Source organism: Rosa chinensis, chromosome 4 (genome assembly GCF_002994745.2).
Source record: "Rosa chinensis cultivar Old Blush chromosome 4, RchiOBHm-V2, whole genome shotgun sequence".
NCBI lineage: Eukaryota > Viridiplantae > Streptophyta > Magnoliopsida > Rosales > Rosaceae > Rosa > Rosa chinensis.
Genome location: NC_037091.1, coordinates 66091746 through 66115284, shown reverse-complemented (window position 1 = coordinate 66115284; position 23539 = coordinate 66091746). Strand labels below are relative to the sequence as shown.

The following is a 23539-nucleotide window of genomic DNA, read 5'->3' as shown; positions in this document are numbered from 1 at the left end:
TTGTTGGATGTACTATAATTATGAGGTAAATTTCTTCTATGATACTTGAGGAATGGTAAATTTGACACTTTGGTACCTAGTTTTCAAAAGAGGACAATTTGATACCTGAATTTAGGTACATGAATCTTGTGGTTGATGGACATTCTTCATCATTTTATATGTATGAATTAATGCTTCTGGTTTATTTTAAAAGATGAAATAATTGAAGTTTATGTTTAAGAAATATAGTCGTTGTGATTTAAACACTCACGAGCCTACTCCACAGAGTTATGTCTAATCCACTGAAAGCAGTCTCATGGGCGTTTAAATCACGACGACTAAATTTTTTTAATACAAAATTCAATTATGTCATCTTCAACATAACCCAAAATCATTAATTCATGTTCATTTGCTTCCAAATGACACAAAAAGTGATGAAGACCGAGGGCTAATGGTCATCAAGCCATGCACAAAACTCATGTTTTTTATTTTTATTTTTATAAATAGATTCTAAATGTCCATTTTATCTTTATTTTTGACTGAAAAATTAACAAAAGTACTAAATTGTCAAACAGAGCCTAAATTCATATTTTAAATTGTCCTATTTGAAAACTAGGTACTAAATTGTTCAATTGGTCATACCTCGTGTACCATAGAAAGAACTTACCCTTACAATTATATTTTTTGAAGTTAATAATTTTTAAGTGTGTAAAACACTGACACCATACAAAGACATTGTGGGTTGGTCAGAAAACGGTAGTAGTGAACCATCATTTTCAGGATAATGTCAAATTTCTCATTGCTTCAATATCATAATAGACTGGACAATTGATACCCTCAAGTTATATTTATGACTTACGTACAAATGTTAGTTTACACACTTAATTAACTGATAACAAAATTAATGGACTACAGTTATGTGATAATTAATGCGGAAACATCATGTACATTAGTTACTAATATAATTAATTAATTTGATATGACTTGGTACATGTAGTGTGTATACCAGTATATATTTATCACTACTCGGACTTTTTTTCTTTTTCTTTTATTGCTTTTCATGTCCGTCACTTGATTTAAAACTTAATATGATTTGGACAGTAGTGTTCACTTAGTCAGTAACTGACTAAAAACTGACCAAAGAAATTATGCTCAATCACATTTTGATGTAAATTTAAAGGTGGAAAACAAAATAACTCAATTTAAAAATAATTATTTCTACCTTTATATTTACATCAAAGAGTGATTGAGCATAATTTTCTTGATCAATGACTGATCAAGTGAACGTTATTGATGATTTGGATATATAGCTTAAAAGCATAAACAATATCATGTACATTAGCTACTAATATAATTAATTTGATATGACTTGGTACATGTAATGTGTATATTAGTATATATATGTATCACTACTCGGACCTTTTTTTCTTTTATTGCTTCTCATATCCGTCACTTGATTATTTTAAAATAATATTGTGTGGGTACAGTTCATGTTTCATATTAATCCAAAACTCCAAGCCATTTTTGAAAGCTATAAAGCCTATAATAATGTTAGTCTAATAGCACATAGCCGAACCCTAAGAGTTTGAGCGGGGAAAAATTTTACGGTGTTCAAACTCAATTTAATTAGAACTTGATATGATTTGGACAGTGTTAGGTGTGTGGATCCGATTCCACATATGATAAGGTCTTAAGGATTTATTAATCCTTGATCAAAGAAGAGTTTTGATTGTTTTCTACCTGCTTACATAATCCTACTTGATAATGGTTTCTATGTCTATTGAGAATAGGTTTCCAATGTCTTATAGGGTCTGGTTAGATATCTATAAATAGGGGCATAGGTTGTAGTAGTAGATCAAGTCATTGAAGCATTAAACATAAAGAGCAAATGAGGTCTTGAGAGTTGGTGAGAACTTCTTGTGAGAGATTCTTGTATTCTTATTCGTTTTTTCTTCTTTTATAGTGAAACACAAGCAGTTCTGGGATGTAAGCAAAGTTCTTTGCTGAACCTCGTTAACAAGTTCGTGTTTGTTTTCTCGATCGTTTATCTATATTGTTTTGCACTTGTCTGCTTCCGCAAGAGAAATTCTAGGTCAAATTCCTAACAAAGTGGTATAAGAGCTTAGGCTCTAGAGTGGAAACAATGAGCATAAAAGACGTTGAGAAGAGGGTCGATAAGTTTGACGGTAATGACTTTAGCTTATAGAGGTCACAGATCGAGGACTACTTGAATATGAAGAAGCTTGCTAAGAGTACTTTAGGAGGCAAACTCCCAAAAGATATGAAGGAGGAAGAATTTGTCAAGATGGATAGGATGGCCCTTGGAGCCGTTCGACTATCGCTTTCGATTGATGTACGGCAATAGTTATCAAGGAGACTACGTTGAAGGGGATGATGGATAGTTTGTCCAACATGTATGAGAAGCCAAATGTCGTTCAACAATTGTACTTGATGAGGCAGCTGTTCACTTTGAAGATGGGTAAGGGTATATATGTTCACCAACAAGTTGGGATAGTTGATGATATTATCGAGCAACTAGCATCAGTGGATGTTAAATTCGACGAACACATCAAAGATTTGGTGTTGTTGACTTCCATGCCTTCAGATTGGGATGTGATTGTGAACTCAATTTGTAGTGGAGCTGGGACTACGAAGAATCTGAAGTTTAATGATATGCGTGACATTCTTCTGAATTAAGAGAGGCGAAGACAAAATAACCTTGAAGATCCTTCAAGTTTTGCGCTCTCTATAGAAAATAGAGATAGAACGTTCAACAAGAACTCAAACAACAATCGTGGAAGGTCCAAGTCTAGGGCACCGGGAAAAGGCCGAAGCGTGTCCAAGTCAGGAAAGTGGTCTGATGGGTGTTGGCATTGTGGGAAATCTGGACATATCAAAAGAGACTGTAACCAGTGGAAGGAGACAATGAAGATGGCAAACACAACTGAGTTTGATTTGGATGCACTTGTACTAAGCGTTATTGAAGCACCATTGGAGTCATGGATGGTAGACTCTGGAGCGTCATTTCACTCAACTTCACAACAATAGCTCATGGTGAATTACCTATGTGGTAATTTTGGCAAAGTGTTTCTTGCTGATGGTGGAGCCTTGGAGATTGTAGGAAGGGGTGATGTGAAGATTTCGCTGACAAATGGTGGAACATGGACCCTGACCAATGTTAGACACATACCGCGGTTGAAGAGGAATTTTATCTCTATGGGTCAGTTGGATGATGAAGGATGTCGCACTACCTTTGAGAAAGGTACGTGGAAGGTGTGTAAAGGAGCTATGGTGTTAGCTCGTGGAATCAAGACAGGGACACTTTACACGACCTTGAATATTGTTGCTATTGCTGAGAACAATGAAGGCACTGTGATTGTTGAGAAAAGTGAAGATGCATACTTATGGCATTGTAGACTTGGGCACATCAGTGAGAAAGGTATGGGCGTACTTCAGTCGAAGGGTAAAGTACATGGTGTGGACTCAGTGAAGATTGGGCTTTGTGAAGACTGCATATTTGGGAAGCAAAATGTTGTTAGTTTCTCAGAGGATGGCAAGGCACCAAAAGATACAAAACTAGAGTTTGGTTCATACTGACGTGTGGGGACTTGCACAGGAGCTTTCGTTAGGTGGCTCAAAGTACTATGTGACTTATATTGATGACTTCACAAGGAAAGTATGGGTTTATTTCTTGAAAAATAAATGGAAAGTATTTGATACTTTCAAGAAGTGGAAGGCGATCGTAGAGAATAAGACCGTGTCGAAGATCAAATGTCTGAGGTTGGATAATAGAGGTGAATACTGTGGTAATGATTTCAAAGAGTATTGTGCAGAGAATGGGATTAGGATGGAGAAGATAATTCCCGGAACTCCACAGCATAATGGAGTGGCTGAACGCATGAATAGGACTCTGAATGAGCGCGCAAGGAGTATGAGGATACACGCAAGATTGCCAGATATGTTTTGGGTTGATGCGGTTAATACTCCTGCTTATTTAATTAATGGTGGACCATCAGTACCATTGAATCATCTCCTGCCTGAGGAAAAATGGAGTGGAAAAAAGATAGGTCTATCGCATTTAAGAGTGTTTGGTTGCATGGCATATGTTCACATTGAGTCCAGTGCGAGAAGCAAGTTGGATCCTAAGTCTCAAAAGTGCATGTTCATAGGCTATGGCGGTGAAGAGCTTGGCTATAGGTTTTGGGATATGCAAAATAAGAAAGTTGTAAGGAGCAAGAATGCCATCTTTAATGAAGAGGTGATGTATAAGAATAGGCAAGCAGCAGAGCCTAAAAGTCCTGTAAGAAAAGATCAGCAGTTTGCAAGGTTGGAAGAATTAATTGTCCAATGAAGATGTGTCTAAGGGAAATCATAGGGAGGAACGACAACAACAACAAGCTCCTGAGGTCGCACAACCTAAAAAACAAGTTCCTCGTGATATGCCAGTGACACCTCCTTTTGTGCCAAGAGTATCATCAAGAAGTACTAAAGGAATACCAGCTGATAGATACTCACCTTGTGCTAACTATTTGCTATCAACTGACTGTAGTGAACCCGTGAGTTATGATGAGGCAATGCAACATAAAGATTCTACTAAGTGGGAGGGTGCCATGCAAGATGAGATGGCTCTCTCATGTCCAACAATACTTGGGAGTTAGCTAAGTTACCAACAGATAAGAAAGCATTGCATAACAAGTGGATTTACAAGATTAAGCAAGAAGTTGATGGGAGCAAACGTTACAAGGCAAGGTTGGTTGTGAAAGGCTTTCAGCAAAGGGAGGGAATTGATTTTGATGAGATCTTTTCGCCGGTTGTGAAACATACCACAATCCGAGTGGTGCTTAGTTTAGTGGAAGCTGAAGGTCTGTATTTGGAGCAGCGAGACATCAAGACTGCTTTTCTTCATGGTGATATAAAGGAGGTCATATACATGAAGCAACCACAAGGTTTTATAGCACCTAGTAAGGAGGACTTGCTATGTAAATTGCAAAAGAGCCTTTATGGCTTGAAACAAGCCCCCAAGACAGTGGTACAAGAAGTTTGATGCTTTCATGTATGAGAGTGTCTACACAAGATGTCAATCTGATCACTGTTGTTACTTCAAGAGGTTAGACAAATCTTATATCATTCTTTTACTGTATGTGGATGATATGTTGATAGCTGGGGAAGACTTCAATGAGATTGAGAAGTTGAAGAAACAGATGTCAAACTAGTTCGCGATGAAGGATTTGGGTGAGGCAAAGAAAATCTTAGGCATAAAGATTATCCGTGATAAAGTGGCTGGTACTCTGGAGCTTTCACAAGCGGAGTATGTTGAGAAGGTGCTTAAGCAATTCAATATGGATGAATCGAAGGCTGTAGGAACACCGTTGGCGGCTCACTTTAAATTGTCCAAGGAACAATCACCCAAGAGCCAAAAAGAGAAAGAATATATGAAGAATGTACCTTATGCATCGGCAGTTGGATACTTAATGTATGCTATAGTGTGTACTAGACCCGATATTGCTCATGCAGTTGGAGTTATGAGTAGGTACACGAGTAATCCAGGAAAGCAACATTGGGAGGTTGTGAAGTGGATCATGAGGTATCTTCGGGGTACTACTGATATGTCTCTTTGTTTCAAGAAAGGTAGTGCTGAACTATAAGGATATGTTGATGCAGACGTGGCAGGAAATCATGATACTTGTCGGAGTACTACTGCTTATGTCTATACTATGGGTGGTGCTGCCGTATCTTGGGTCTCAAATTTGCAAGGGTAAGTGGCCCTGTTTACAAAGGAGACCGAGTATGTAGCAGTCTCAGAGGCTGGTGAGGAGATGGTGTCCCTAAAGGGTTTGTTGGAGGAATTGGGTAAAAAGCAATTGAATTGTGCATTGCACAGTGATAGTCAAAGTGCAATTCACTTGGCAAAGAACCCTACTTTTCAGTCAAGGACTAAACACATTGCTATGAAATATCACTACATACGAGAACTCGTGGAGAATGAAGTGCTGCAATTGTTGAAGATTCAAGGAAGTGAGAATCCTGCTGATATTGACTAAGTCTGTGCCAATAAGTAAAATGAAGTTGTACGTGCTTGCCTTCAATTGGTCTTCAAGTTTGAAGAAGGAGATGTTGGCTGTAATAATCGGTTTTGTGTTGCTATGATTGAAGAGTATTGAAGAATGTTAGCTACGTACTGGCGTAATCGGCTCCAAGTGGAAGATTGTTGGGTGTATGGATCCGATTTCACATAGGATAAGAATTTGTTAATCCTTGATCAAAGAGGAGTTTTGATTGTTTCGTACCTGCTTACATAACCCTACTTGGTAATGGTTTCTATGTCTATTGGGAATAGGTTTCCAATGTATTATAGGGTCTGGTTAGATATCTATAAATAGGGGCATAGGTTGTAGTAGTAGATCAAGTTTTTGAAGCATTAAATAGAGAGAGCAAGTGAGGTCTTGAGAGTTGGTGAGAATTTCTTGTGAGAGACTCTTGTGTATTCTTCTTCTTATATAGTGAAACCCAAGCAGCCCGAGACGTAGGCAAAGTTCTTTGTTGAATCTCGTTAACAAGTTCGTGTTTGTTTTCGCGATAGTTTATCTATATTGTTTTGCACTTGTCTGCTTCCGCAAGAGGAATTCTAGGTCGAATTCCTAACAGACAGTAGTGTTCACCTAGTCAGTAAGTGATTAAAAACAGACCAAAGAAATTATGCTCAATCAGCCTTTGATGTAAATCTAAAGGTGGAATACAAAACAACTCAATTTAAAAATAATTACTTCCACCTTTGGATTTACATTTACATCAAATGGTGATTTAGCATAATTTTTTTTATCAGTTACGGTGATTTGGATATATAGCTTAAAAGCATAAACAATTTGCTCCCCTCACATAGCACCCGGCCAATTGATCAAGCCGCCAAAAGTAAAGTAAATAGCCATTGTTAATAGAAAGCCAACATCAGTTTTGCAACTAATTTGAAAGAACAAAAAGAAAAGGAAAAAGCCTTCTAAGTGAGCATGCTTACTAATGGGTCTTGCTCGGATCGAATTTTTTAAAGTTCAAACTCACGAGACCCAAATTAAGATCATATACATTGTCAACATGCAGCCTAGCTTATCCGTATGCAAAATTGAAAATTGTGTTTCATAATGTTTTGTGAACGACATTAATGACCGAACCCTAATTACCAATTAGCCAGGAAAGAGAGAAAGAAAGTCGATCACAAAGCAAACCCTAAACCAAATTCTTGGGTGAGTTGGGTTGGGTGGAGTGGCCCAGGTGGTAGCTCCGTTTACATATTAATAATTGCCCACGAACTTAGTGGGAAACTCAGGCGAGCATATTTTATTGTCTCCCATATAATTCACAAGACCTACAGATCTCTGTACGTCACCACACTCAGCGGTATATATCACCCCCTTCATCAATTCCAAAACCTCCATCTCAGAACATCGAACCAACAAAGACTAAACTCCAGAGCACCAAGCATACAGCCATTTCTTAGTCAAAGAAAAAGGTTAAGACAGCTACTAGCTAGCTAGAAACCAATGGCAGCTGCTGACCAATGCCGACTCGACAATACTGGAAATTGTGTTGCCATCTCTTCCTCTACACAACCAAACTGGTGGGATCATGATCACCTCCATGCAGCAGCTGCAGCTGCCGCTGCCGGCTCTCATCTCTCGGCTTCTTCGTGGCCGTGGCACCAGCACCAGCACCAGCAGCCAAACCCTAACTCCAACTCTTCTTGCGATGAGGATGTTTCAATGTCCAGTACTTCCTTTACCAATGCCTCCAACCATTCCAGCCTCAGCGTTGATTCCTCTCGCAGACTAGTTGATCAGCGTTCTGCTTCGCCCAACGACGACATGAATAATATTGGAGAACAGGTTTCTGATAATCAAATATGGAGACAAGTTCTATTGTAAGTTAATTTTTCTAATCTAGTATATTGTTTCCTTTGTTGCCCTATATATTATTTAATTTACAATGAAAATGAAGCTGACTGAAATTCATTATATTAATTCTCAACTGATAATTGGGAGCATTATTGTCCTCGAAGTTTGTTTGATTGAGCTAAGTGGAACACAGAATATATCTTTTAAATAAGTAAACTGGAAATTGAAAAAGGTCAGAAATCCTACGGTCCCTTTAGTGTGGAAGATGGTTCGTACTTTGTGGAAGGTTCATAAATTAGGTTTCCTTATCCCTTTTCTGTACTTTAGTTACTTAAGTAGAGGAGGTTATGATCTTGATGAGTTAGTACTGGCAATCAGAATAGGTTCAACTTTCCCAAGCTAGCTAGGTTATGAAGCCAAGACGTCCAAAAAACTAGTAAATTAGTTAGAGTATGATTAATATCAATAACTAACTGTGAAATCTTTGATTGAACTCGTGGGTGTAGAAGCGTCGGAAACAATGATTTGAACAGCAGTATGACTCATGATGTAGGAGAGAACTTCCTTGATGCACTATCATCCAAGAACTTGTCAAATACTGCTATGTACGAACCTGCTTGTGATTACTTGAAGAAATTGGACAACGACAGTAGCAATTGGGAGTTCACAAACTCATCATCAGCTGCAGCTACTATGCATGCATCTAATCTCAACAATTTCGAAAGGCAAATCAACATTAATGGATCGTTTAGCAGCGAGAACTTGTCTAATCTAGTCAGCACCTGGTCCATTGCGCCACCTGAACCACAAGTAGCCAATAGCCCTTTCTTCAATCTTCCTCAAGTGTCATGTTACGGTGCTAATAATAATTTGATGAAAGTTGAAAGTGCTGCACAATTAGCTGGAGCAAACTTGCATGGAAGGCCATTTAGTTCTGATAATGGGAGCAATATTGACTATCAGATTGGCCACAACAACACAATGGCTGCAGATAATAGCTACTATGGATCCGGAAATGGTTTAGTGATGCCCGATTCGTACTCTTCATCCAACAGTGCTAGAAATTTCACAGATGTCATATCTTTTAACAGTCGATTAGGCAAGCCGTTGATGGATCATAGTCACCATGCACAAAAGCCGAGTAACTTCAAATCTTTGATCAACTTATCTGATAACATTTCAAAGAAGCAAGGCCTCCAAACTTCTTCGCCGGTAAGATTAAGCTCTCAATGGAGTTTAATTTCTAAAATAAATTCACCTTCAGCAACTTTTGCTGATTTATTATTAGTATCTCTAATATCAATTAATACATGCAGACAAGAATGAGTGGAAGAGGACAAGGAACTGCAAATGAATCCGCAGGGAAGAAGAAACGAACAGATGAGAGTAGTACATCATCAGAAATAGTTTTGAAAAAGCCTAAGCAAGAAACTTCAGCAGTTAATTCATCATCATCTGTAAAGGTACTTTATATACACTGAAATGAATTTTATCAATTAATTAATTTTCCCAAGATAAAAGAGAAAGTCCAAAGAGAAATCACGCATGCTCATGATCGTTAATTAAGTAGGATATGCATCAACTTTTGCTTGATTTTATTTAAATTACAAATTTTAACAGATGCAGGCACCAAAAGTCAAGGTTGCTGATAAGATCACGGCCCTTCAACAAATCGTGTCTCCATTTGGAAAGGTGAGCAAAAAGCAGCCCCAGCTATCACTCACTTTTAAGTTCTATAATTCACTATTTTTTGTTATTCAGACTTTTGGTTAGTTAACTGACTATTGATAATGTATTTTGGTGAATTATTTTCAGACTGATACAGCTTCAGTACTATATGAAGCGATTCAGTACATTAAGTTCCTCCAAGACCAAGTACAGGTGGTATGTTATTATCATCTCTTCTCAATCCATCTATGTGAAATTATCTGAGATCGACCTAGCTAGTTACCCGAGTTATATTTTTCTTCATAATGGACGAGAGTCAAGTTCAATTTCATTAGAGCTCGAATAAATTGGATGATATTTGCACGTATGGTTTGTAACAGCTACGTTACTCTTAATTTTTGCAGCTATTGAGTAGCCCTTATTTGAAGACAAATCCGCATAAGGTACTTGCATGCATGGTTATTAATTCCGAGCACAAGCTTATTGCTTGTATATGCTGATTACTAATTTTGGTGCTTAATAATTTCAGCAGGATCCATGGGGAAAATTGGATCAAATTAGGGGAGATCATCACCCAAAGGTGGATCTGAAGAGCAGAGGCCTATGCTTGGTGCCTACGTCATGTACGCCCCCGGTTTATCGTGAAAATACAGGATCAGACTACTGGACACCAACATACAGAGGCTGTTTGTATAGATAAATATTCAAGCTACGTACCTAGCTAGATTGCAAAGTACTCACTAATATAATGAAAACCTTTAGATCGAAGAAGTGCATGATCGATCGATGAATGTACATCGATCTCTTCTCAAAAGAAATGGGAAGCAACTATATATCGATCTTTGTAACCCCATTAAGGCTTTTAGACATATACTATAGCTGCTTAGTTAATCTCGGTGTTATTGCATATATGCTACGTGCGTATATATGTGTAGTCAATCCGCAAAGATATATATAAGATCGATGAGTTTGAAGTAGCTAGCTTGATCGAGCTCATCTATTGTCATTGTTGTCCGTATATTATGATAACAAACAATCAGCGGAATACATCAGACGTTCATAGCTGACAAGCATGCATGAACAATTGACAAGAGTGCATGATCAACAAAAATGAACAATTCTTAGGTTCACCCTTAGGGTGAATGATCATATTCACCCCCGTTGTCGATTAACATATTTTTACTTGAACAATTCTTAGGTTCACCCCTAGGGTGAATGAGCAAATTCACCCTCTCTTGCGATTAACATATAATAACTTTATAATTTTCTAATCCAACCGTTCATATTGTATAACGTAATATAAAGATTAGCTATATAAAAAATCAATTAAATTGAAAACCTTTTAGTTATTCATTTCTATGAATTACATGGACGGTATGATACAATTCTTAGGTTCACCCCTAGGATGAATGAGCAAATTCACCATCTCTTGCGATTAACGCATAATAACTTTATAATTTTCTAATCCAACCATTCACGTTGTATAAGGTAATATAAAGATTAGCTCTGTAAAAAATCAATCAAATTGAAGACCTTCTAGTTGTTCATTTCTATGAAATACATAGACGGTTCATTATAGTAGTAGTAAGTGTTATTAGAACCATCCATTTGTTTGATTCAATTATATAACTAAACGATTTCTGATTCGATTGATTTTTTACAGAGATGATCTTTAAAGGATAATTTAAGATATCGACCGTTGAATTATAAATTTATTACATAAAAATATATTAATCGACAACAGGAGTGCATATGCTCATTCACCTTGCGGTGAACCTAAGAATTATTCTTTTTAGTTAACTGGCCCGTAATAGCAACACTGTTGTATTGTCCGAAAGCTAGCCAGCTAGCACCTGTGCTCATCGCAATGATTCTTTGTGTTTTTCATTGTGGTTACATTCAAAGGATCAAACCTTAATTGACTTTTCGATCGTCCTATATTATAATTTGATATAGTTTCATCTATCAGTCGATCTGTCTGGCCACTTAAGCTAACTCCTAAATGCATCTCTACATATCCCATGACATTGATTTAATCAGAAATGTTCTGTAGTGAGTTCTTTTTAATGTCATGTTGTCAACCCCTAACTAGCTAGCAACAAGCGCTACTAGAAAATTGGCTATTGGCTACCCTAGATAGACATAGATTTATAATTAACCGTATCATTTGACATATTAAAGGGCACCTTCGATATACTATTTAAATGAATGAAAATGATGAAGGAGGAATAAATCATGTCCTTTCCAAAATCATCAATAAAATGATCACCAAGTCGTTGAATAAGATATGGTGGAGGAATACTACTCGCATTGCATGCTTGTAAGTTGGCCACTCGATCACTTTTCCTTGTTTCAACAGAGCCCGCATTAAGCACAATATATTGATAATGTTTTTGCAGAAGCCATCTTCATAATTTCTAGAAGCAAAGTTGACAAAGGCAAAAGTGAAGTGTAAGAAAGCAACGGTCAAAGGAGGAGGTGATCGATCGAGCATAAAGTGCAAAACTCAGACACCACTAATGATGCACTTAAACAGTGTTAATCAAAGCAATAGCACACTCTGCTGATGCCCCAAAGCAATTCAAAAACGCCATGATGTTGTTTTTATTTTTAACTCTACTATTTCAAGTTATTATTGACGCCACCAATTAGATTAATATATATTCATTTTGAAGGGGGAGGCGTCTCATTAGCACGAATTCACATAATAATTACATAATTTTAGGGTGATTTCTAGTTAGACATTTAAATTTGCTATTTAGACTTTTCATACTTAGTACATCTCTAATTTACTTTTTGGAATACTTGAAAAGTTAAGTAGACCTCCTTATTTTTACCAAAACACCCTTAAACATGAGATACAACAATTTGTCACTCTACTTTTTATCTCTATCTTCAACCATAAGAAGAAAAATGAATCAAAATCACATAATATTGCTCTCTTATGATTATGTCTCTCCTCCACCAAAATTAATCAGAAGTTTTAGATTTTTATATGCTGCTGGAATCCTTTTGAATTTGCTAAAAGAATGATTTCAAGGGTTTTGGGTTGGAAGATCGAGCAATTACTATATCATAATATTCAATCAATTTAGTTTAAGGAAATTCCAAATCATATTGTTTTGAATTTATTTTTGCTTTAAATGATGGGCTATGTATAGAAATTATTTTATTTAATTATTTTAGGTAAATTACAAAACTACATGGCAATATAAGGAAATTCCAGAATAAAAAATAATAATTTAATGTAAAAGTAAAATGAGAATTGGAATTGGTCTACTCATTTCATTTCACAACCCCTTAATATAGGGAGAGAATTACAATGGAAATATCAATTACGTACAATGATGACATTAAATACTGATTCGTCCGTAATCCTTGCTGATTGATGGTAATTGCTAATTCCTTGATTCCCTCTCCGTCAATCACTTTGACGAAGGCACATAATGTGTTTTTCCTTTTGCATATGGATGGCTGATCTGGGATGAGGGACGAGGCTATCGGTGAGGCAGGCAAGCTGGGCTCCTCCGACGGAACAAGAAGTTTCCGGCAGCACTGGGCTTCTAGACAAGCGAACGCCAGTCGGATCGCGGAAATCGGGTGCTGCAGGTGGGAGTTCTTCGACGACTGTCTTGGCAGAGGGACAAGGCCGGTCTGACCGGTGAGTTTTGGTGGCAGCGACTGCAGGTGGGTGGGGCGGAAGGCGCGGTGGAGGAAGACCAGCTTGAGAGGGAGACGAAGGCTGATCTGGGCTTCTTCTTTTTTTAATTGGGCCGAGATTCTTTCTTTTTTCTCTGGGCCGCAGAGGCCTGTTTTTTTTTTGTTTCTGGGCCAGAGGCCTGTTTCTTTTGTTTTTTTTTCTTTTGCTGGGCTGCGTCACCATTCAAGGCCCATTTGTGTTTTTTTTTTTCGACAGGAGAAAGAAACAAACTTGAAAACTAGGTTTTTTTTTCTTGCCTATTTGCTTTGAGCGTGCTGATAACGTATAAAAGTAAAATGAGAATTGGAATTGGTCTACTCATTTCATTTCATAGCCCCTTTATATAGGGAGAGAATTACAACGGAAATATCAATTACAATGATGACATTAAATACTGATTGGTCCGTAATCCTTGCTGATTGATGGTAATTGCTAATTCCTTGATTCCCTCTCCGTCAATCACTTTGACGAAGGCACATAATGTTAAACAGCGACAAGCGTGGCCCGTGACCCACCATTGTACCGATACTGTCCCAACTTAACCACCCGGTAGGTGTTGGGTTTTAATTACAAAAGGCCTCGGTATAATTGGGTGAGATCCACCCACTTATAAGTTATATTTTATTTATCACTTTTCCAATGTGGGATCTTTCCTCTCCAACACGCTCCCTCACGTGCAACCTAGCTCTAGGTATGCACGTGGAATTAATTGACAAACCCGATTCTACATTGGAAATCGGGTCACAAGTCCCACATTAGAGACTTGACCAATCACATAACAATCCAAGGCCCACATCGGACACTTGGCAATAATCCAATCGGAAACTTTCGATGGCCAATTTAATGAACCCAAACTAGGTCCATGATTGGAGAGGAGATTGGTGAATCAATTAATGAATGAACCCATATCCGGGTCCATGATGGCAACGTATTGAAGGGCGACCCGCTTTGATACCATGTTAAACAGCGACAAGCGTGGCCCGTGGCCCACCATTGTACCGATACATAATGTGTTTTTCCTTTAACATTTAATTGAATGTTATATTTACTTATTTAGGGAGGTAAGAATAGTATTTTTTGTCCCTACATTTTTCTCTGTTTGTCCTTATTTATCTTTTTATATGACTTAACAAAGTCTATTAATAATTGAAAAAAGTTGGAGGTCCAAATATCATAATTTTAGAGATCTAACTAGAACCACTCATAATTTTAAGGACGTGTAGAAAGAAAAGAAAAGGCATGAAACCAGATTCTCTCCTTAGCTCTCTCCGGCCTCTTGTTTGTCCTTGACTTTCAATCTCCACTGTTAACTCAAAACTGAAGGGCCATAAATACTCCATATCAGCATCTCATTATTAATTACCTAAAAATGAGGCTACGACGTTATCTTTCTTTTCTTTCCGTTAGCTCACTTATTCTCATCTTCCCCTTCTTCTCCAAAGCATTTTTTGAAACACCTTCCAAAGTTTCAAACATGCATAATTTTTGCTTTCAATAAATCATTGGAAAGATTAATGGCTGCACATATTGACAACCCATATATCAAATCAAATATCCAATCGAAGAGGTCAGCCACTCAAGAAACATATGTGTTGTCCTTTAAAACCCAGATCCTAAAATTCTCTCTTGCAATTGAATCCTAAAACCCAGATACTCATGGTCATAAATGGGTGGTTGAGATCCTTTTGCACATGAGGATACACACCACACCCACACTGCTTATTCGCTTTCAAAGTGACATCACCGTGAGTGTCCTGGATGCTACAAGACTTACAAATTATCTTGAACGAATGAAAGAAAGACTGCTAAGAAATTGAAAAGCCTAACCCTAAAAAACCCTAACATATACGATGACTACGCAGTCTTCTTTAACCTCTTGTAAGATGAGAGACATTCACTTAGTCAACTATCATTAGATTTAAATTTAAATTTAAATCTTTGTTGTAGAGAAACTAAAATTGAGAGGAAATTGTTGTGTGTTCTCATTGATAATATGAGCCTCTTTATATAAAGGATTACAATGCATAGAGTTAGAATCATACAAGGAAAGATAATCTCTAGACTCTTCTAATTAAACCCTATTACCACTAAGTTAAGTAACCTAGAGTTTGGGCCAAACACAAATAGAGATATCCTTAAACACTCCCCCTTGTGTTGTCCAAACGCGGTGCTTCTCTCATTGCCTCGTTAAAAACCTTGCCGAGTAACAAAAACCCAGTGGGACAAAAATAACCTCGGTCGAAGGGGAAAAAGAGCACAACACACCCTTCACATTTCGAGACGAACATATAGACATCTCCCCCTGATGTCTGTGCCTCCCCCTGGTGACTACGATCATGGGAGTTCAGATAATTTCCGCAAGCCAATTCTTGCCACATGTTTCTCGAACGTGGATTTGGGCAATGACTTAGTAAACAAGTCTGCCTCATTGTCCTCAGATCGAGCCTGGTTCACTTTGATCTTGAAGAGCTTCTGTTGTTGCTGATTATAGAAGAATTTGGGTGATATATGCTTGGTGTTGTCGCCTTTGATGTAGCCTTGCTTCATTTGTTCAATACAAGCAGCATTATCCTCATAAATGCTCGTTGGCTCATCTGTGGTTGACTTCAAACCACAATTGCTTCGAACATGCGTAACTATGGATCGAAGCCATATACATTCACGAACTACTTCGTGAAGAGCAATAATCTCTGCATGATTCGAAGAGGTAGCGATTAAGGTCTGCTTTGTAGACCTCCAAGATATCGGGTCTTTCCCATGGTGAAAATATAACCAGTTTGGGAGCGACCTTTGTGTGGGTCAGAGAGGTACCCAGCATCAGCAAAACCTTCCAAAACACTTATATCGTTTTGGGGTGGGGAGATGGAACGCGGTCCACCATATGTGACGTCCCAGACACTCGATGGGTCCGAATCCATCTTCTCTCTGTAGGGATAGAACAAGCCCATATCAATCGTACCACTTAGGTATCGAAAGATATCTTTAACACCAGTCCAATGGCGTCGTGTTAGCACTGAGCTATATCTAGCTAGCAAGTTCACAGCGAATGAGATATTTGGTCTTGTGCATTGTGCTAAGTACAATAATGTGCCTATTGCACTTAGATAGGACACTTCTACCTCTAGCACTTCTTCGTTGTCATCTTTTGGACAGAATGGATCCTTCTTTGGATCAAGACTACGGACGACCATTGGGGTGCTTGAAGGCTTAATCTTGTCAGTATTGAAACGCCTAAGCATCTTTTGGGTATAAGGTGATTGATGAATCAGGATACCATCTCTACGGTGCTCAAGTTCTAAACCGAGGTAAAACCGTGTTTTTCCAAGATCTTTCATCTCAAACTCGGATTTCAAGTGTTCAGCTGTTTCCCTTAACTCTTTAAGGGTGCCAATTATGTTTATGTCATCAACATAAACCGCTACTATTGCAAATCCGGAACTTGTCCTTTTTATGAACACACATGGGCATAGTTCATTGTTGACATATCCCTTTCCAATCAAGTAGTCACTTAGACGGTTATACCACATCCGTCCTGATTGTTTCAATCCATATAGTGAGCATTTCAATCTAATCGCAAACGCGCTCCGTGATTTAGAGCCACTTGATTTGGGTAACTGAATTCCATATGGAATCTTCATGTATATTTCTGTATCTAGATCCCCATATAGATACGCAGTAACCACATTCATAAGCTGCATGTTCGGTTTTTTGGAAACTACCAAACTAACAAGGTAGCGGAACGTAATGACGTCCATTACAGGAGAGTAGGTCTCCTCGTAGTCGATTCCAGGGCGTTGTGAGAAGTCTTGCGCCACAAGGCGAGCTTTGTATCTTACAATCTCGTTTTTCTCATTACGCTTTCTAATGAATACCCATTTGTGACCAATTGGTTTGGTGTTGGGCGGTATTGGTACAACTTTTCCAAATACCTTTCTTTTCGCTAGATAATCAAGTTCTGCCTGGATCGCATCTTTCCATTTTGGCCAATCAGCTCTATGTTGGCATTCATCAACGGAGCGTGGTTCGATGTCATCGGTCTCAATAATCTCACGCGCCACTGAATACGCGAATATATCATCAATGATGATGGAGTTTCTTTCCAACGTCTCATGTACACTAGTGTAATTTACAGAGATCTCTACGTTCTCAGGGATAGGTTCTGACATTGAGGCGTCTCCCAATGATGTCTCTTGGACATAACCATAATCCGGAACATTCTCATTGGACGAATTTTGAGTATCGATGATCAAAAGATTTGTTTGTGCATCATTCGCTCTCTTTCTAGGGCGAGTATCCTTCGAACCAATTGGTCTACCACGCTTCCTTGCGGGACCTGCAGCCATAGACTCCACATCATTGCCATGCTGGCAATGGCGCCATCTCCTGGTGTCATAAGAGTGGCGTGATGTCCAGTATTCGGAACATCGATCCTTGCAGGCACGTTTGTAGTAGGTATGTGTGATCTCGTCAATTTGGCAACATTAGAAAAAGCATCAGGCAGAGTATCTGCTACGTTCTGGAGCTCGATTATTCTTCACACTTCAAGTTCAGACTGTGCGGTACGGGGATCAAGATGAGACATAGTGGGGACAGACCACGACAATTCATGTCGTTCCTGTTGAACATCTGTGTTCTTATCTCCCCTAACGATAGGAAGACTGTCTCATCAAAGTGACAATCCGCAAATCTAGCGGTAAAGAGATCGCCTGTCAAGGGTTCAAGGTAGCGGACAATGGTTGGAGATTCATATCCAACGTATATGCCCATTCATCGTTGTGGACCCATCTTAGTACGCCGTGGCGGCGTAATAGGCACATAAATGGCACACCCAAAAATGCGTAAGTGCGAGATATCAGGCTCATACCCAGTCACTAGCTGTAATGCAGTGTAAGATTGGGTTGCAGTGGGTCGTAGACGAATTAGCGTTGCTGCATGCAATATTGCATATCCCCAAGCAGAAACAGGGAGATTGGTGCGCATAACTAATGTCCGCGCTATCATTTGTAGTCGTTTGATAGTGGCTTCTGCGAGACCATTTTGGGTATGAACATGGGGAACTGGATGCTCTACATCAATCCCCAGTGACATGCAATACTCATCGAACGTTTTCGATGTAAACTCCCCAGCATTATTAAGTCGAATGGACTTAATAGGACGGCCAGGGTAGTGAGCCCGTAGACGGATAATCTGGGTGAGGAGTTTAGCATAAGCAGCATTTCGAGTGGACAACATCGCGACATGTGACCAGCGTGTCGACGTATCAACCAATACCATAAAGTATTTAAAAGGTCCGCATGATGGTTGAATTGGTCCACAGATATCTCCTTGGATTCTCTGTAAGAATGGAATGAGTATTTTAGGATCCTTTGCATAGGACGGTCTCGGTCCTAATTTCCCGAAGGAACAGGCTTTGCAAAATGAGCGAGGGGCCTTAGAAGCAACCAATGAGGATTGTGGTTGGGCCGGAGCGTCTGTATAGCTATTAGAAGCAAAGTGTGTGACTACATCTCCCATTATGGCGTTAGGGCCATGGAAATAGGTTTGTGTGGCGTCATTGCCACAAGGAGGAGCAACCATGGCGTCATGCTCATGGTTGGCGCCATTTATGGCATTATCACTAGGGACAGGGGCGGCCTTTCGGTGGCCCAAAACAGCCGCAGCGCCAAAAGCTGCAATTTTTGCGGTCTTACTAAGTCTTGGAATCAATTTTTGATTCTTGCTTCTTCTCACTCAGAAGAAAGGATGCCCGTGTGAAGTCGTAAGTATGCGGAGCATCATATCACGACCAGGATGTCCTAATCGATCATGCCAAAGCCAATATGTGTCTGAATTCAAGAGATCTTCTCTGATGACATTATTGGATTCAATTGGTCGAATTGTAGTGACATAAAGTCCACTAGATTGACACATAAGTTTCTCTAAGATGCTCTTTCGTCCTCAATCATTAGAGGTAATGCAAAGGAATTCTATTCTGTTCTCACTATGAGTTTCCGCATGGAATCCGTTGGCTCTTATATCTTTAAAGCTTAATAAGGTTCAATTTGCTTTAGGAGCGTAGAGAGTTTCAGTGACTTTAATTAAGGTGCCATTGGGCAAAAGGAATTGAGTAATTCCATGTCCTTGAACTAAACTTGATGGCCCAGCTATCGTAGTCAGAGAGGAATATGTAGGCAACATCTCTAAGAATAATTGCTTATGTCGTAAAATGGTGTGCGTAGTCGCACTATCTGTAAGACATTGAAGTTCATCCATTCCTAAAAGAAAACCTCGTAATTAAAAAGGGGTCATAAATAAAAGAACTCAACTTTTATTAATAAGCCAAACGGAATTACATCATCGTTTCTTTAACCAAAGAAAATCTAATCCAATAAACTAGTTAATGCAAAACAATGGCAGTCGTCTAACTTCTTTTGGTAATTCCAATGTAAATGTGACCAGGTGAGTAGAGAGATGTCGGTGGAGCAAAGCTCGCTTAAGTACCACTTATCTCAAAACCTTCCTAGACATCACTTTTACATTGAGTACGCCTACTTTGAAGAAAGACTAATATCATTGGCATTTACTACAAAAGTAATATGGCAAATGCCTCCATCTCTTGGAAAATAAAAAGACTCAATCAAAATCGCCAGTTTCTGGGTCTTGATCCTTGTAGTCTTCCACCCTTAGATCGAGATCTCCATCTTGATCTTCTTGTTTCATGTAATTTGCCTCCCTTGCTTCATGATACATCTTGTATGCGTTGGCAACGTTCTGGGATGCAGTACACTTCTTTGCCCAATGTCCACTTGATCCACATCGAAGACAAACATTTTTATGGTTAGGCTCCCTTGATCGAGATGCTTTTGGTGCATGATTTGGACGACTATTACTCTTGGTGGCGTCACCACCATAGCCGGAGGCTCCGCCTCTCTCTCTTCACACGTTGACCTCCACGGTTCCGTGTACGCCTCTCTTGGCGATTTCCTTCCTCTTTAGGGTGAGAATATGGACCAGAACGTCCAAAATTGTCCCTACTCTTAGGGTTCGCTCCTTGCGTCCTCCCTTGGGGGCACGACTATAGTTAAACTCCGGAATAGACTTAGTTCCCACGGGTCTAGCGTTATAGTTCTTCACAAGTATGTTGTCGTGCTTTTCAGCTACGTTCATGGCACCAATAAGCTCATGAAATCTTGTGATACGTCCTGCTTTCACATCAATCCGATAATTCTTTGAAATCATCAGGGCAGAGACGGGGAAGGTAGAGAGAGTCTTCTCGATCAACATCGTATCAGTTATGGCTTGGCCACAAAACTCCATCAGAGACTTGATACGAAGAGCTTCCCGAGTGATAATCAAGCACAGACTTGAAATCACAAAAGCGGAGGCTATGCCATCGCACTTCTAAATCAAGAAGCAGGGAGTCACAAACGTTGCCAAATCAGTGCTCAAGTTCTACCCATAGCTTTCTTGGGTCTTCCTCATTGAGGTATTCACTTTGGAGCGCGTCATTCATGTGTCTTGTCATGAGAATGATGGCTTTAGCTTGATTTCTTCAAAAGCAGTAGGTTGCTCAATGGAGAGCACGTTCTGACTAGGCTCTTGGATGGCTTCCAGAAGTCCATCAGCTTTAAGATGTTGGCGCACATCTCGGACCCACCTATGGTATCCTGCGCCGGTTGTCTCTAGTGGAATAAAGTTCAACTTGTTCAGGTAACTCATCCTGAAAAACAACACAAGATTAGGGTTAGTTTCGGAGTGAAAAGGCTACCACAAAAAACTATTAAATTCCTGAGCGTAGTCGCTTCCAAGAAATTAGGGATTTTCTGAGCGTAGTCACTTCCAAGAAAAATCCGATTCCAAGAGGGGTTTTGGATTAGATCGAAACAACGATGTATGTGGTCGATCGTTTTCTTCTCAACAAACTCTGAGTTTGGAGGACTCTACAAGCTCCAAGTTTGGAGTGAGCACGAACCCCCACAGTTCGGCTTTTGGGTCTCCCCTATGAAGAAGAAAGGGGGGTAGAAGAATGGATGTTGGAAGTCCCCGATAAAAAGAAGAGAAAAGTAATAAAAACTTAAAAAAAAAAAACGAGAACTTTTAGAAAAGTTTACCTTGATAAATTGCCGGAAATCTTGACCGAAAAGTTGGCCGGAAAAATGTCGCCCGAAAAGTGGCCGGAAAGTCAGCGGAAAAGTCGCCGAAAAGTGTTGACTGGCGTTGACTGGCCGTTGACCGCAGGTGCTGATGTGGCGCTCTAAAGCTGACGTGGCAGGCTTACTGGGCGTTAACTGGATGCTGACGTAGCAGATGACGCAGGGATACCGTCAGTGGGCTTCAGGCTACTGCGCTTCTGGCCTTCTGTCTTTGGGCCGAGTCGCTTCTGTGCTTCTGGGCTTAGGGCTTCTGTCTTTGGGCTGGGCTTCACAGGGCTGAAGGTAGAGGCTGGAGAGGCAGACGGCGGTTCAAAGGTGCGGCAGATTCAGGAGGGCGGTTCGGCTATTTCCAGGCCGGTTCCGGTCAGGGTTTTTCCCTTTCCTGGAGTCTGGGGACGAGGTTCAGCTATTGACAGAAGATGGCAATGCAAGGTGGACTGGAAGGTGGCAAACCAGGCAAGAGATCTCGGATCCTTCTTGGGAGGCCGGTTTCGTCTCTTCCGGTGGCCGGTTCAGGTCGATTCTGGCTTGTTCTAGGGGCAGCACCGTCGATTCTGGGCTCTTGGAGGTGAAAACTTCAAGGTGGGGCAGCGGTGGTTCCTGGGATTTGAAGGCTATGAATTTAGGGTTTCAGGGTTAGGGCTTCATGCTGATAACGTGTTGTAGAAACTGAAATTGAGAGGAAATTGCTATGTGTTCTCATTGATAATAGGGGTCTCTTTATATAGAGGATTACAATGCATAGAGTTAGAATCATACAAGGAAAGATAATCTCTAGACTCTTTTAATTAAACCCTATTACCACTAGGTTAAGTAACCTAGAGTTTGGGCCAAACACAAATAGAGATATCCTTAAACAATCTTAATATTAAATATCAGTATTTTAAGGCCTTCTCTAACCCACGGGGGCAAAGGACTATAATTTAACCCAAATCATCTCCAACCCATGAGACTAAGGGTTAAAGGGCCAAATCTTATGGTCAAAGTGCAACCCAAAGGGGCAAAAATAGCCCTGGGTATAGCCTTTTAGCCCTTTTAAAGACACATATAAGAAAGTGGAGAGGCCCACGTTTGGGGTCAGCCGTGACCTATGCATGACGTCAGCAACGGCCAATTGCTGACGTCATCTAGCAGTTGGTTATATATATATATATATATATATATATATATATATATATATATATATTATAGCCATTGGTTTTTTTTATAAAAAAAAAAATTTACACTATAAATACATATCACCTAAACCTTATTTTTCACATATTCCTTCTACTTCCTCATATCTATATATATATATATATCTATCTATTCTCAATCTTTCATTTTCTCCCTATGCCAAAAATTGTTTTATATCCATTTCGAAATTTCACAAACGAATCACACGAAACACGTGGCCTCGAAGTCATATCCAAGAATTTAAAAATATTCCATCAAAATAACCTATGCCACATATATAAAATCGTATAAGAAATCTACAACATTGCTTGTGGAGGACATGGAATTTGAAAAGTACAACCGAAAAAATATTTTTTTATCATACAAATGATTTCAATTACTATAAGTAAAAATCTAATAAAAAATAAGAACATATATATATATATATATACAGGCCCGATCAAGTGCGGACGTCGACGCAGCATGCGGCGACGGCGGCGCGGGGCTTGCAGGAGGGAGGCCGGAGGTGTCCCGGACTGTTCTGGGTATCGTTCGAGGTCGGGCTTGCCGGTTTCTGGGCAGCCACCTCATCTGCAACTGCAGGTTTTGTGCAGCACGCAAAACCTGTCGCCGGCAACTCCACCAGACCGTAGACCCCTCCGCATGACTCCTGGTCTCCCTCCGGCAAGCCGCGCCGTGCCATCTCCTCTCGATGGAGGCCGGAGCAGCAACGTCCGCACTTTTTCTGGGTTGCGAACGTCCGCTCTCGAACGGCTCCGTGTATGTATATATATATATATATATATATATGTGGGTTAAATACTGTTTACTCCCTGAACTTTCAGGAAAAAAACAGTTCAGTCCATTCTTTTTTAATTTCACAAGTTTACTCCCTTATCTCTCAATTTGGGACCAATAGGTCCATTCCGTCCAACTCCTTCAAAAAGCTCCGTTGACTAGATGACGTGGCAATCCATACCGCATTAAAATGTCTATTATACCCTCCGTTCATCTTTTTT

The 23539-nt window shown here is 39.6% G+C and overlaps 1 protein-coding gene across 4 annotated transcripts; it reads left to right on the top strand.

Moving 5' to 3' along the window:
* Positions 1-7381: 7381 nt before the first annotated feature.
* LOC112198313 (transcription factor bHLH123) lies at positions 7382-10424 on the top strand. 4 transcript variants are annotated; one of them, XM_040518901.1, is made up of 7 exons: positions 7382-7891; positions 8372-9077; positions 9182-9328; positions 9492-9557; positions 9681-9749; positions 9938-9976; positions 10063-10424. In XM_040518901.1, exons 1-7 carry the CDS (start codon positions 7515-7517, stop codon positions 10231-10233), a joined length of 1575 nt encoding a protein of 524 aa, XP_040374835.1. In that variant the 5' UTR covers positions 7382-7514; the 3' UTR covers positions 10234-10424. The 4 variants fall into 4 exon arrangements, with proteins under 4 accessions (XP_040374835.1, XP_024195182.1, XP_024195181.1 ...); XM_024339414.2 differs by having other exon boundaries at positions 9486-9557; positions 9681-9746; XM_024339413.2 differs by having other exon boundaries at positions 9486-9557; positions 10066-10424.
* Positions 10425-23539: the final 13115 nt, after the last annotated feature.

What these genes read in the sequence shown, in the direction of transcription:
- LOC112198313 (XM_024339411.2), top strand. Translation starts at nt 7,515, where the DNA reads ATGGCAGCTGCTGACCAATGCCGACTCGACAATACTGGAAATTGTGTT. An exon ending in TCCAAGACCAAGTACAGGTG is followed by an intron (nt 9,750 to 9,937) that starts GTATGTTATTAT and finishes TAATTTTTGCAG; the next exon opens with CTATTGAGTAGCCCTTATTT. An exon ending in TGAAGACAAATCCGCATAAG is followed by an intron (nt 9,977 to 10,062) that starts GTACTTGCATGC and finishes TAATAATTTCAG; the next exon opens with CAGGATCCATGGGGAAAATT.